The sequence below is a fragment of the Cicer arietinum genome, chromosome 4 (assembly GCF_000331145.2).
Source record: "Cicer arietinum cultivar CDC Frontier isolate Library 1 chromosome 4, Cicar.CDCFrontier_v2.0, whole genome shotgun sequence".
Taxonomy (NCBI): Eukaryota; Viridiplantae; Streptophyta; class Magnoliopsida; order Fabales; family Fabaceae; genus Cicer; species Cicer arietinum.
Window position 1 is genome coordinate 24,445,288 of NC_021163.2, and position 12,050 is coordinate 24,457,337.

The 12,050-nt window shown below is 29.0% G+C and overlaps 1 protein-coding gene across 4 annotated transcripts; it reads left to right on the forward strand.

Annotated features, from left to right (window-relative positions):
- The first annotated feature begins 6,618 nt into the window (after positions 1-6,618).
- LOC101492065 (F-box/kelch-repeat protein At1g57790-like) lies at positions 6,619-10,648 on the forward strand. 4 transcript variants are annotated; one of them, XM_004493984.4, is made up of 3 exons: positions 6,619-6,776; positions 7,442-8,589; positions 10,472-10,648. In XM_004493984.4, exons 1-2 carry the CDS (start codon positions 6,745-6,747, stop codon positions 8,538-8,540), a joined length of 1,131 nt encoding a protein of 376 aa, XP_004494041.1. In that variant the 5' UTR covers positions 6,619-6,744; the 3' UTR covers positions 8,541-8,589; positions 10,472-10,648. The 4 variants fall into 4 exon arrangements, with proteins under 4 accessions (XP_004494041.1, XP_004494040.1, XP_004494039.1 ...); XM_004493983.4 differs by lacking the exon at positions 10,472-10,648 and adding an exon at positions 9,622-9,845; XM_004493982.4 differs by lacking the exon at positions 10,472-10,648 and adding an exon at positions 9,201-9,433.
- The last annotated feature ends 1,402 nt before the right edge of the window (positions 10,649-12,050 follow it).

Sequence of the window (12,050 nt, forward strand, 5' to 3'; positions counted from 1 at the left end):
AGGTCCTCTTGTGCCCCTTCACTTCCAACTTTGCATGATTTCAAGGCGTGATCACAGCTGTTAGATGTGATCCTTTAAATCCCCATCGTCCCTTGCAGAGGGACTTTCAAACCCTCTCCTCCCTATGTTCTTGTTTTTCTCTGATTTTTGCAAGGCTTTCCTGCTTGTTCTATCTTCCATATTTACATCTAAAGCATGTACTCTAATTCAATTCAATTCATCATCATATTTCCATATGTCATGTTTGTGTTTTAGAGTATGTCCTTACACAAGTAGTTTATATTTAAATATTTTAATTAACTTTTTATTTATTTATTTATTTATTTATTTTATTTCGGCCAATAAGTAAGCCTATTTTATTTTAAGATGCAAAAGTCTTATTTTGTGCTAATAACACTTGTTTTTTCTCTTCTTCGAATAAGATTTTTTTTCCAACTATTATAAATTGAGTTGTATTATCACATTTTATATTTTAAGTACATTTATGTTATTATGACTATATATTAAAAGTATATATATAAATATTAGTAATAAAATCAGCATAGTTAATTGAGGTAAAAAAACTTAGTAATAATGATTTGATAGTGTTATAAAACTTATATATAAATCAGCATAGTTAATTTGAGGTGAAAAACTTAGTAAAAAACTTATATTTAAGTTATTATATAGACATATCACTTGTCAAAAAGTTATTATAATAGTATTATTACAAGTGATCCGTTTTCTATCGAATAGCGTTTATTAAACTTTGTTGTTTTTGAAAATCGAAAACATTTGAAAACAATTTATGCCACCGAAAATATTACTGGGTTGAGTCGCGGACTAGGTCGCTCTCTTTAAGACGTTTCGAGGCACTGCCCAAAATTGTGCAAGGCAGACTATCAACCACGAAGTCCCCAAGATAAAACAGCACAAATTCACTGTATCGGAGTTCTACTGCACTGTAGAAAACCGTTCTAGAATTACACCCTCTGTATGTCAGTCGAATGACTGACACTCAAATATAGCACGAAGGCTACTCAAGAAAATAAGAAGAAGAAGAAGAAAATTAGGGGGAGAAGTGAGAAAAGCCTCAGATACGGAGAGCTTTTGGTGTGCTTTTCCAAGTGAGGTGAGCTCTCTATTTATAGATGAGTTCAGCAACTGGATCTGAGAAAAAAGGGGGGATCCAAGAAGCACGAAGTCCATCAGCTGGCTACCAGAAACGTGCCTCAGAGATAGGAAACGTGACTTGACTAGGCTTCTTGACCGGGCAACAATCAAAACGTGGGAAGCTAAGTCAAATTAGGGTTTTAACTAAGCAAATGACAGAAGATTAGTCTGTTTAGGGTTTGACTGGAACAGAACGCTTAATTAATTAAAATAAATAATTAATTTTCATATGTTTAAAAACTTTAATACACCACAAACCAAACCAAACCAAACCAAGTCGGGCCGAGCCGGCCGGACGGGCGGCGGCGCGAGCGTGTGGTGGTCCGTTTGCTTGCATTCTCAGCCCAACCCAATTGTGAAACTAACTCCTTATAAAGGTTATAAATGAGTGTGTTCCCTTCTATGTGGGACTTCTCATTTTTCAATTCACAACATTAAAAGCCATCATCAATGCCATTTATCATCCATCATTTCCAACAAACTTTTTATAGTGTTTCTTTTATAATAAACGCGGTAAAATGTGACCATTTATAATAACATTTAATAAAAACTATTAAATGCAACTTACTTTTAATAGTGTCAATACGATGAAAGACTAAAATACATACTCAAATTTAATCTTCTTATCCGCACTACTATCTGCATTTTTTATATCATAAATACGAACTCATAAAACATCGTAATTGTTTCCTTTATAAGAGTGGTAACTCTTCTGTATAAGATGGTACTCACACATTTTATTTTATTTTTTCAAAAGTAGAAACAACATGATAACTTAATTTGTATCCATTATCCAATAATCCAAATCATATGTAATAAGGTCATAGTTATTAGTGGCAACAAATGAGCAGTCCCTATACTCAAACATACCAACCCAAGAACCAAAGATAAATAGTAGCACTCAAATTATGCAAGCTATTGTGTTTATATCAAAAATGGCTACTGAAGCTTTTCTCAAAAAAATTCTTAATTTTCTCGTAATTAATTCGGACTTAATAAATTAAAACCAAAACAAATAAGATTACAGTAACAACATAGTACCATTCAATAATTAATTCATGTGATAGTAATGCTTGCTAAGTTGCTATCGAAAACTAAAGTAGAAACAGCTAACTCGTCATCAACTTTGGTGTCCCTTTTCATACATAGAAATTAAAATCAAAAGGAGTCAAGTTTCTCCCAACATTGGTGTTCGCATATATATGGCACCCTAGTCCCTCCAAATACTCACAATTTTCAGCTGGTGAACGTAACTAAAATTCAGTGAACCATAAAATCATACACAGTAGAAAATACATGGAACAAAAGATCTTGCTTGATATGCATACTAACAACAAAATCGATAAAATTTAAGAAGCTAACCTTCAATTCTCATTATTAGCTTTCACATATATAGTATAATGAGTGGATCGACATGTGTGAAATAATACACATTAAAAACAATTTACCTCACACCTTCTTTATATAATGAATACCGCACATGTGCAAGAGAATTGGACTCTGATCCGAACCAATGCCTGGAACTTGAAGAAATATTTTGAGTTGTGAAATTTTTAAAATTTTAAGTGATAAGTTAAATATAGTATTTTATTGTATATTAAAATTTTAGGTCGTAAATTTGTAAACACATAAATTTTATTTTGCAAACGTAACCATAAAAAGATAACGAATTTGACTTAAAAGTTGCACATGTTTAAAAGATGTGTAGGTATGGATATAACATTATTTTAGTTCTTATATTTGGAAAAGAAAAAAATATAAATAAAAAATAAGTTAGTTTTGTTGAGTTTTTATAATTTTTATCACAAAATTAAATCCAAATTAACGAATAGCATCTTGATTTGGTTCACTTCAATCAGATTGATATTAATAAAAATTAACATATTTATTTATAAAATATAAATTTTCTTTTTCAAACATTAGATTTTGTATACTATTAAAACAATTATATAAATCCTTTTTAAACTACAATGAGAAAAATAATATTTAAATAATTAAAAAATTCTTAAATACAACACATATTTAAAATAAAATTATTGATATAGTCTAATAATTTTATTCAGATAGATATTGGCGATCAATTTTAAATGAAGTAAAATCATATACAAATTAACAAAGATTGAGTATATTTGATTCGATTCAGACTGTACTTGAACATAAAAATAAAAATATCAATTTAATTAATTTTGATTTTTCTATTTGAATTTATTCGATCATTAATTTGATTTTTATATTTTTAGATAAAACTCAAAACACATATAATTAAAATTTAAGTTAAAAAAATCTAGTGTATTTTTTTAATTAGTATTTTTTATAATTATTTTATAAGTTACTTTTCTTTTCAATCAATACTTTATATAGTTATTTTATAGGTTACTTCTTTTTTTCCTTAAATTGGTAAAGACATTAGAGTGGTTGGAGCAGCCTAGCAAGCACCAGTTAACGATTGCTTCATCACTCCATCGACAACCTCACGCTTTATGTACCTATCGGCTTATTGTTGTGCCATTTTCAAGTTAAGCAAATTCCATTTCCATCTATCTTTAGTGGCGGCGGAAATAATCTTTCACATTAAGCTTTAATCAATAAAACTATAAATCCTCAAGATTGTTGTAAAATACGCCACTAATACAATTCCATCTATATATTTCGTCAACAGCTCTAATTAAACCTATAAAACAATGGTGAGTTGCATAATATTGTAAAAATATATATTTCATCCTCGTGATTTAATAGATTATTTTGAGAAATAGTTTGAGTTACAGAATTACAAAAATATATTTCTTTGTTAACCCAAATAGAGATAAGAGAGTTAAAATATCATAATAGAGTAATTTTTTGATCCATCACTACAAGAAATACTCAATTTGTGACTAATTTAAAAAAAATATTGTAACCGAAACAAACTCTCACAAATTACTAGTGGAATAAGCACTCACAAATACTAAAATTCAAATTAGTTGTTATTCGTGGCTGAAAAAATCTTCACAAATAAAAAATATTTGAAAAAATTATTTAAATTTGTGGCAGTCAATACGCTAATAACGAACTTGATTGATTAAAAATATCATCAAAATTTTATAGCGGCATATACCCTTACAAAATTAGAACGTTGGAGCATTGTGAGGGTCTAGGCCGTCACAAAATATGACCGTTGCAGCTTTGCGAGGGTGGTAGTGTGAAGATTAAATGCAATTTCAAATCATGTTGTCTCTATCACCAATTAATAATACACTTTTGAGGGACTTTCAAATAATGATGAGCTAATGATTCAAATAATTATTAAGACGATTAATGTATTCGAATAATATTTTCTATTTTTATTTTGGATTGGTATGAATATATTATATATTATTATTTAATTATGATGTGTTTTATTTTTTATTTGTATCATATAATTTTTTTATTTTGGAATATTTTATTTTGTTTGGTAGTAATATTTTAATTAATATTAAATTATATTTGTATTTTTATATATAATATTTTATTTAAATTTATATTTTCAATTTTTAAATTATATTAATATTAATTTTTTATACATAATATATTTTTTTAATATTAATTTTGAATTTTATAAAATTATTATTTTTAATAAATTTATCCATTTGTGGTTGCCTAAGCCATCATAAACTGTTTTATTATTTATCAGTTTCATCATTTGTGGTGACTTAACCTTTACAATAAGGACAATTTGTGGCGGCCTTAACCCATAAATTGTAAATTTTATTAACTTTATCTTTTGTGATGGGTTTAAACCTTCGTAAACATTAAAAAAAAAAAAAAAAACACATTTGGTGAATTTTTGCAATTTAAAAGTATGTAACCATAACCGCACAATCTCAATACTTGAAGAACTAGGTGTTAGAATAGTATCTTTCACTTTATAAAAAAAACCTTTATCATTGAAAATAAAAACTAAGTGTAAGAACAATTTCTTCATTACCAGAGAAAGAAAAGAAAATATTAAAGACCGGAGCTAAAAATAATGTTAGAACAAAAGTTATACTACTGCTATACTATCATTATTATTGACTAAAAGTATAACTAACAAAATTAACTAGTGCAATTTTGTTGTTTAAGCATAAATGATCTTGTGAGAGAATTATGATTTGATCATTGCACTATACACTATTAAGATGAATGTAAAGTTTTAAGACTTAAACAGTGAATAGTGATTAATTTTATAATAGTTTAAATAATCAAAATTTGTAGGTTTTTATCGTTATACTGTCATACACTTTTACGCAAAACTACCGTCGACTATTGATTTGAGTTGAAATAATACAAATTAAACGTATATTAAAATAATTTCGATTGTTGATTTGAGTTCAATAGTACAAATTAGCAGGGATGGCAATTAGACTCATACGCAGTGGTACCCGCAAAAAAACCCACAATGGGTAGGGTAAAAATCCGCATAATGGGTTTGGGCATGGGGACGGGTAATTACCCGCAAAATTAAGCGGGTATGGGTGCGAGTACGGGTACTATAGTACCCACCCCGCCCCACACCCGCACTTATATAAATATATTATTTATTTATTTAGTTATTTATTATATTAGTGTTTAGTTTAATTAATTGTTTTCTTTTTATGTTTTAACATCTATTAATATCATTGGACCATTACAATATTTATAATTGAAACATAAACGTTTGCAAAAATTTTAAGAATCTGATTATGATAAATAGTAAATAATTGTGATTTTATAATTAATAGTTATATCTTATTAATTGTGACTTTATAATTATACTTGCAACTTTGTATTAATTATCTCAGATAATATTGTCGTATGACTTGCAATTTCACAAAATATTATTATAAATATTTAAATGTGTATTGTAACGAGTGTTCATTTGAAATGTTGATTTAGAAAATATTTTGTTTTATAATATTTTATGATTGGATTTAAGATATTTGAATAATTTTTAAATTTAATTACAATAATATCGTTTATTTATCGATTTTTTTTAGTTAAAATGAGGGTAACGGGTATGGGTACGGGCACTTAAGTACCCAGAGGATAAATGTATGGGTATTAAAGTTGATACCCAAGAGGGTACGGGCACGGATATTTTTTTAAATTGTGGGTATGGGGATGGTTACTATAGTACCCTACCCAAACCCTACCCATTGTTCATCCCTACAAATTAGACCTATACTAAAATAATATTGATTATTCACTAAAATTAAACAGTTATGTCATAGTTGTAATAGAAAATTTGTTTCAGTGGAGATACTCTATGAAGTGATTGGGGGTGCCAAACACACTTACGAGTGTTTCCTAGAAAATGGAATGGCATTAATAATGAGGAAAAAAAAAAGAAAAGAGGTGGGGGTGAGATCACGTGATGGTCACGTGGATAGATATAAATCGTGTCGAAGCAGAATGGTTCACACGTATTTCGTTTATAAGTAATACGTAGCCGCCTCGCACGTGCGAGTGCCGTCAATCAAACTTATAATTCATTCATTCGTTCATATAAATCCACGTGCTTTCTCTCACATTCTTCTCTTGTTGACACACTTTCTCTCCCAAATTCCTCTTTCTCTCCACAGCTGAACCCGGCTTCCTCACTCACAATTCCTCACAATGTCGGGCAAAAAGAGGAGGAAGTTAAAACTGTAAGCCACTTCTCTCTCTCTTATCTAATTCCCAATTTTCAATCCTAGTTCACTTTTTTATAATTATTTAATTAGTCATTTAATTACAGTAATTATGTGAAAAAAGTTGGATCTCCGTGTAGGATTGTACTTTTTGTTTTGTTACTGTATAATTATTGACTCTGAACTCTTGATTTCGCAAAAAAGGTACAATTTCGTGGTTAATTTTGAAATCGAGTAGTTTGTATCACATTAACTGCATTAGGGTTTATGGATCAAATTTGAGTCAGATATTTTTCAACTTTGTTCAAGACTGTGATGCATGCTTTTTGAATTTAATTATCTACTAGTGGTGTGTTTAATTTTATGCATCTGCTACAATTGTGCTTAATTATAAAGAATGATTAATTAATGTGTGTGTGTGTTCTTTTTAAAGTTTGACTATCTGTTTGATATAGTTCTTAGTCTAATTGTAGGTTTTTATAAGGATATAAAGATATAATTTCATTTTATTTTATTTTACACTAGATGTGTAGTGGAGAAATGGGATTAGGGTATGTATTTATTGGGATAGACTTGTTAAAGTTACTAAGTTTTAGTAATATTTTTTACCTTGCTGTTACATTTTAAGAGTATTCAAGTGGATTTGTTCGGAAGAATTCTTATATGCATTTTTAATTATTTAGGTTAAGTGATACAATTGCTAACAGCAGAAGTGGAGCAACAGAGGTAAAAAATAATAATTTGGAGCTGCAAACTTGGTCTGATCTTCCAGCGGAACTATTGGAAATAATCATGTCTCGTTTAGCCCTAGACGATAATGTCCGCGCTTCTGTTGTTTGCAAGAGTTGGCATTCTGTTGCCAATGCTGTACGTGTTGTAAACCAATCGCCATGGTTAATGTATTTCCCAAAATTTGGTCAGTGGTATGAGTTCTATGACCCTGTGCAGCGGAAGACCTATTCCGTTGAGTTTCCAGAGTTGAATGGATCTAGAGTTTGTTATACAAAAGATGGTTGGTTACTGCTATACCGGCCAAGAACTGACCGAGTCTTTTTCTTTAATCCCTTTACTCGGGAGATTATCAAAATGCCAAGATTTGAGATGACATACCAGATAGTTGCTTTCTCTTGTGCTCCAACATCTCCTGACTGTGTTCTGTTCACTGTTAAACATGTTAGTCCTACTGTTGTGGCCATCAGCACATGTCACCCTGGGGCAACCGAATGGACCACTGTTAATTTCCAAAACCGCTTGCCCTTTGTCAGTAGCATATGGAATAAGCTTGTGTTTTGTAATGGACTCTTTTATTGCCTCAGTCTAACGGGTTGGCTAGGGGTGTTTGATCCATCTGAACGTACTTGGAGTGTTCTATCGGTACCTCCACCCAAATGCCCTGAGAATTTTTTCGCCAAAAATTGGTGGAAGGGGAAATTTATGACTGAGCAAGAGGGAGATGTTATAGTAATATATACATGTTCTAGTGAAAACCCAATTATTTTCAAGTTAGATCAGTCAATAATGGAATGGGAAGAGCTAAAAACACTAGATGGATCAACTCTTTTTGCTAGTTTCCTGTCTTCTCATTCAAGGACTGATCTCCCAGGAATAATGAGGAACAACATCTACTTCTCTAAAGTTCGTTTTTATGGAAAACGTTGCATATCATTCTCTCTTGATGACTATAGATACTATCCTCGTAAGCAATGGCATGACTGGGGTGAACAAGACCCTTTTGAAAGCATATGGATTGAACCACCAAAGGACTTCTCCGGTTTCACATGAAGAATTTTAGTGAAACAAATGAACATTCCCAAATCATTAATGTGTAGAGGTATTTGTTATTACTCAGTTTTTTTAACTTCGTTTATAGCTTCTGAATATATGCTTTAAACTAATGCATAATAAGCTAGTTTGTGTTTGTGCTTTGCTAAATATTATGTATAATTGAACTGTACATCAACATTGTTGATGTTTTATTATTTGATTTGATTATCAATGCAATGTAATCCAGGATTCATAGTTCATTCGTTCTTATCAATGTTATGTTATACTAGGATTTAAACTAGATCCACCCACACTGTAAACAATTTGTATATTATCATCTAATTATTCATTGACATCTCATTAAAATAGTTTGACTATGATAAGAGTTATATAATAAGTCAACTTTTGTATTAATGTGTCAAACATGATTGAATTGATAATATATAAAACTGTTAATACCAAAGTTAAAATCTGCCATATGTTTCATTTACAATTCTAAAGGGTTTTGTAAATGGTTACATGTGCGTAAATATTTTACAGCATCTCCCATTTCAGTTTTGATCATAACTCAATATAAAAATAATACTTTGCATTTACTGCACCTTTTTACATAAAAGAAGTTCTTGTAAATGCTATTCAATATTTTTAAAATGGCATGCTGTCAATGTTTGAAATCAGCCATGGTCATCATCAGCTTTGGAGAAGAGAAAAGAGATTGCAGGTTAAACTTCGAAACATAATTGTCTGCATAGATTTAAGCAAGAGAGACCACAAGTTTATTGGGAGTTATGATTTGTGTGAACTTGATCTTACATGAATAGTTACAATTACAACATTACTTTATGTGTGTATGTGTGCTGAATTATTTGTATATAATCTTTAACAATCATCCCTTCACATTAAGCCACCAACTTCATAAAAGCTCTGCCTATAATTCAATGTAATGCCTAAAATTGTGTTATGGTTTGTCAAGGTTGTAAGGTGTAAGTTTACTCCCTAACTTTATTAATAGGGTGGGGAAGAAAAGAAGGAAGAATAACTATTAGGATAAAAGGCCATCAAGCCAAAATAATTTTTTTCTTGATTTTTGTTGTTGTAGGAAGATGGTTGAATCTCAAGTCTCAACATAGGTTGTTTGGGCATATGTGAAGGAGATAGAAAGTAGAGTAGTAAGTAGAGTATATCAGGAGACATGTAGATTCCGTAGTAAGTAGAGTATATCAGGGTACCCTAATTAGGGTATGAATTAAATATGAGAAATAATTATCTCTCCTTCTTTATGAATTAAATATGATTTTTGAAGACAGACATGTCATGTGAAAATGAATATTATATATATTAGACATACATAGTAATTGTAAATTCTAATATTTATTTTGCTGGAAGATATTCTTAATACGAAGTATCATGTATTTAATATTACGGCATAAAATTATGCAATATTCATTACTTACTTGACAAATTATAAATTTCATCAATGACTATTTGAACTTATATGAGAAAGATCATCAATATTAATAATATTTTCAGTCTCTCATTTCATTTATTCTTATGTATTTTTTTTTTCTCTTCTTTTTGCATACATGCATAGTTAATAAGAAAAACTCAAACAAGCACACTTGTACCATGCTAGTATCAAAACAAAAATTGGTGTCACGAAATGTTTATACACAATTAAATCTTTGCGCCAATGTAAAAGACTCATCCCTTGATTACAGTTCTAAAAATTTCAAGATTTTTCCAATGCAGATTACTTAAAATTTTATTGACATTTATTCTGGACTTTAGATCTATGTATTTATATAGATTGTTACAATTTTAGCAAAAAGTGCACATAGTCCACATAGTCTTATATGCATTAGCGTAGTGATGTGTGGGTTTGTATTCTCCATTTTGCAAATAACTCTTGACACATGGTTCACATATATTCTCCCTTCTCCCTTTTGCAGGTAAACCTTGACTATGTAAAGTCATATTTTGATGGACACCTTTTTCATTCTAGTTTTCTAATAATTCATCTTTATTTTTTTATAAGGTCTAAATATTAGTTTTAAAACACTATGAACCCATAATCTTTTCCTTCTCTAATTTCTTTATGACAAAAGTGTAGTTTTTAGTTTTGATTACATATTGTCTTTTTTTAGATCAAGAAAGGTTGAATCTTTGGTGAGTTTTTATCTTGACCTTATTTTAAAATGTAATTTATCATTATGTCATTTTTTGTTTAGAATTCAATGAATGGAACAAATATTCAATGAATGGAAGGACATTCGTATGAATTAAAGAGCAATGCCAAATCTGTTTAATATTGTATGATACCCCCAATTTAATCCACATGCTTATCATATGAAATATAATTTATTTACCCTTTAACTGGAAATTAATATATAACCATTGAATTATTAAAAAAAAAAAGTCGACTTCATACAAATATTTTACATATGCGAGTAAATAGACATCTTCTTTCTTCACAATAACATACGAGAAAATTAGTCCTGATAAAAATTCGATCTATTTTAGTTTTTAAGAAAAATAAATTAGGATATTTTAACTTTTTGTCAATTATTTTGTAAATTAATTTTTTATTCATTTTTGAATTGTGACTGAATTATGTGACTATTCACTTATCATATAAGACTCCACAAAAAAGAAATGGAAATATTGTGGAAAGAAAAAAAAAATCACAATTTAGAAATGAAAATACGAAAAGAAAAAACGAAAAAAGTGACCTCAAAAATATCTCTAGAAAAAATATCTCTAGAAAATCATCATTGTTCAGACACCACTCACTCCTTGTAGCCAAAAATCGCCAGAAACTATTGGGTTAGTGATATTTAGAGTTTTCGTTTTCATTACTTTCAAGGATTTTTATTTCCATTCCTTTCTTTTCACTCTTAGAAGAAAGTTGACGTTGTTTTTCTTCTTCTTCTTTTTATTTTATTTTTTATTTGATTTTTAAATGAGAGATTAACTTGACCTCTTATATTCTTGTTAAAGGTCGCGTGTGATGTTCACCAACGATGCTAATTTTCAAAACATATTGTGATTCATGCACTGAATTGTATCCATTTATTTTTGTCATGGATTAAAAAAAGTCTTTATTTTTTTTTTTGTGGTAGATTAATCTATACTACTTATTATTGTGAGAGATCAAAATGTACTCGAATTTTACATATATAGTATACTAGTATAAGTTTAAAACAACTTATAGATATTGTCATTTCATAAATAAAAAAATATTTAAAAAAAAAACCTACACAGATCATTCACCTGCTATATTATATAATGAAGTTTTTAAATTATACAATTTTTAAACGAAACATATTTATTTAACATTCTGTTAACGTGATAAATTATTATTACAACAATGATTTATGTACTACCTTAAAAAAAATTTTTACAATGAATCCTTAATTTTTATAAATTTATTTAACACTTTATTTATTATTATCTTTTATTTCTTATTATATCATGAATGTATATACATTATATAATTCTTTTTTTTTTTTTTTTTTTTTTTTTTTCTTT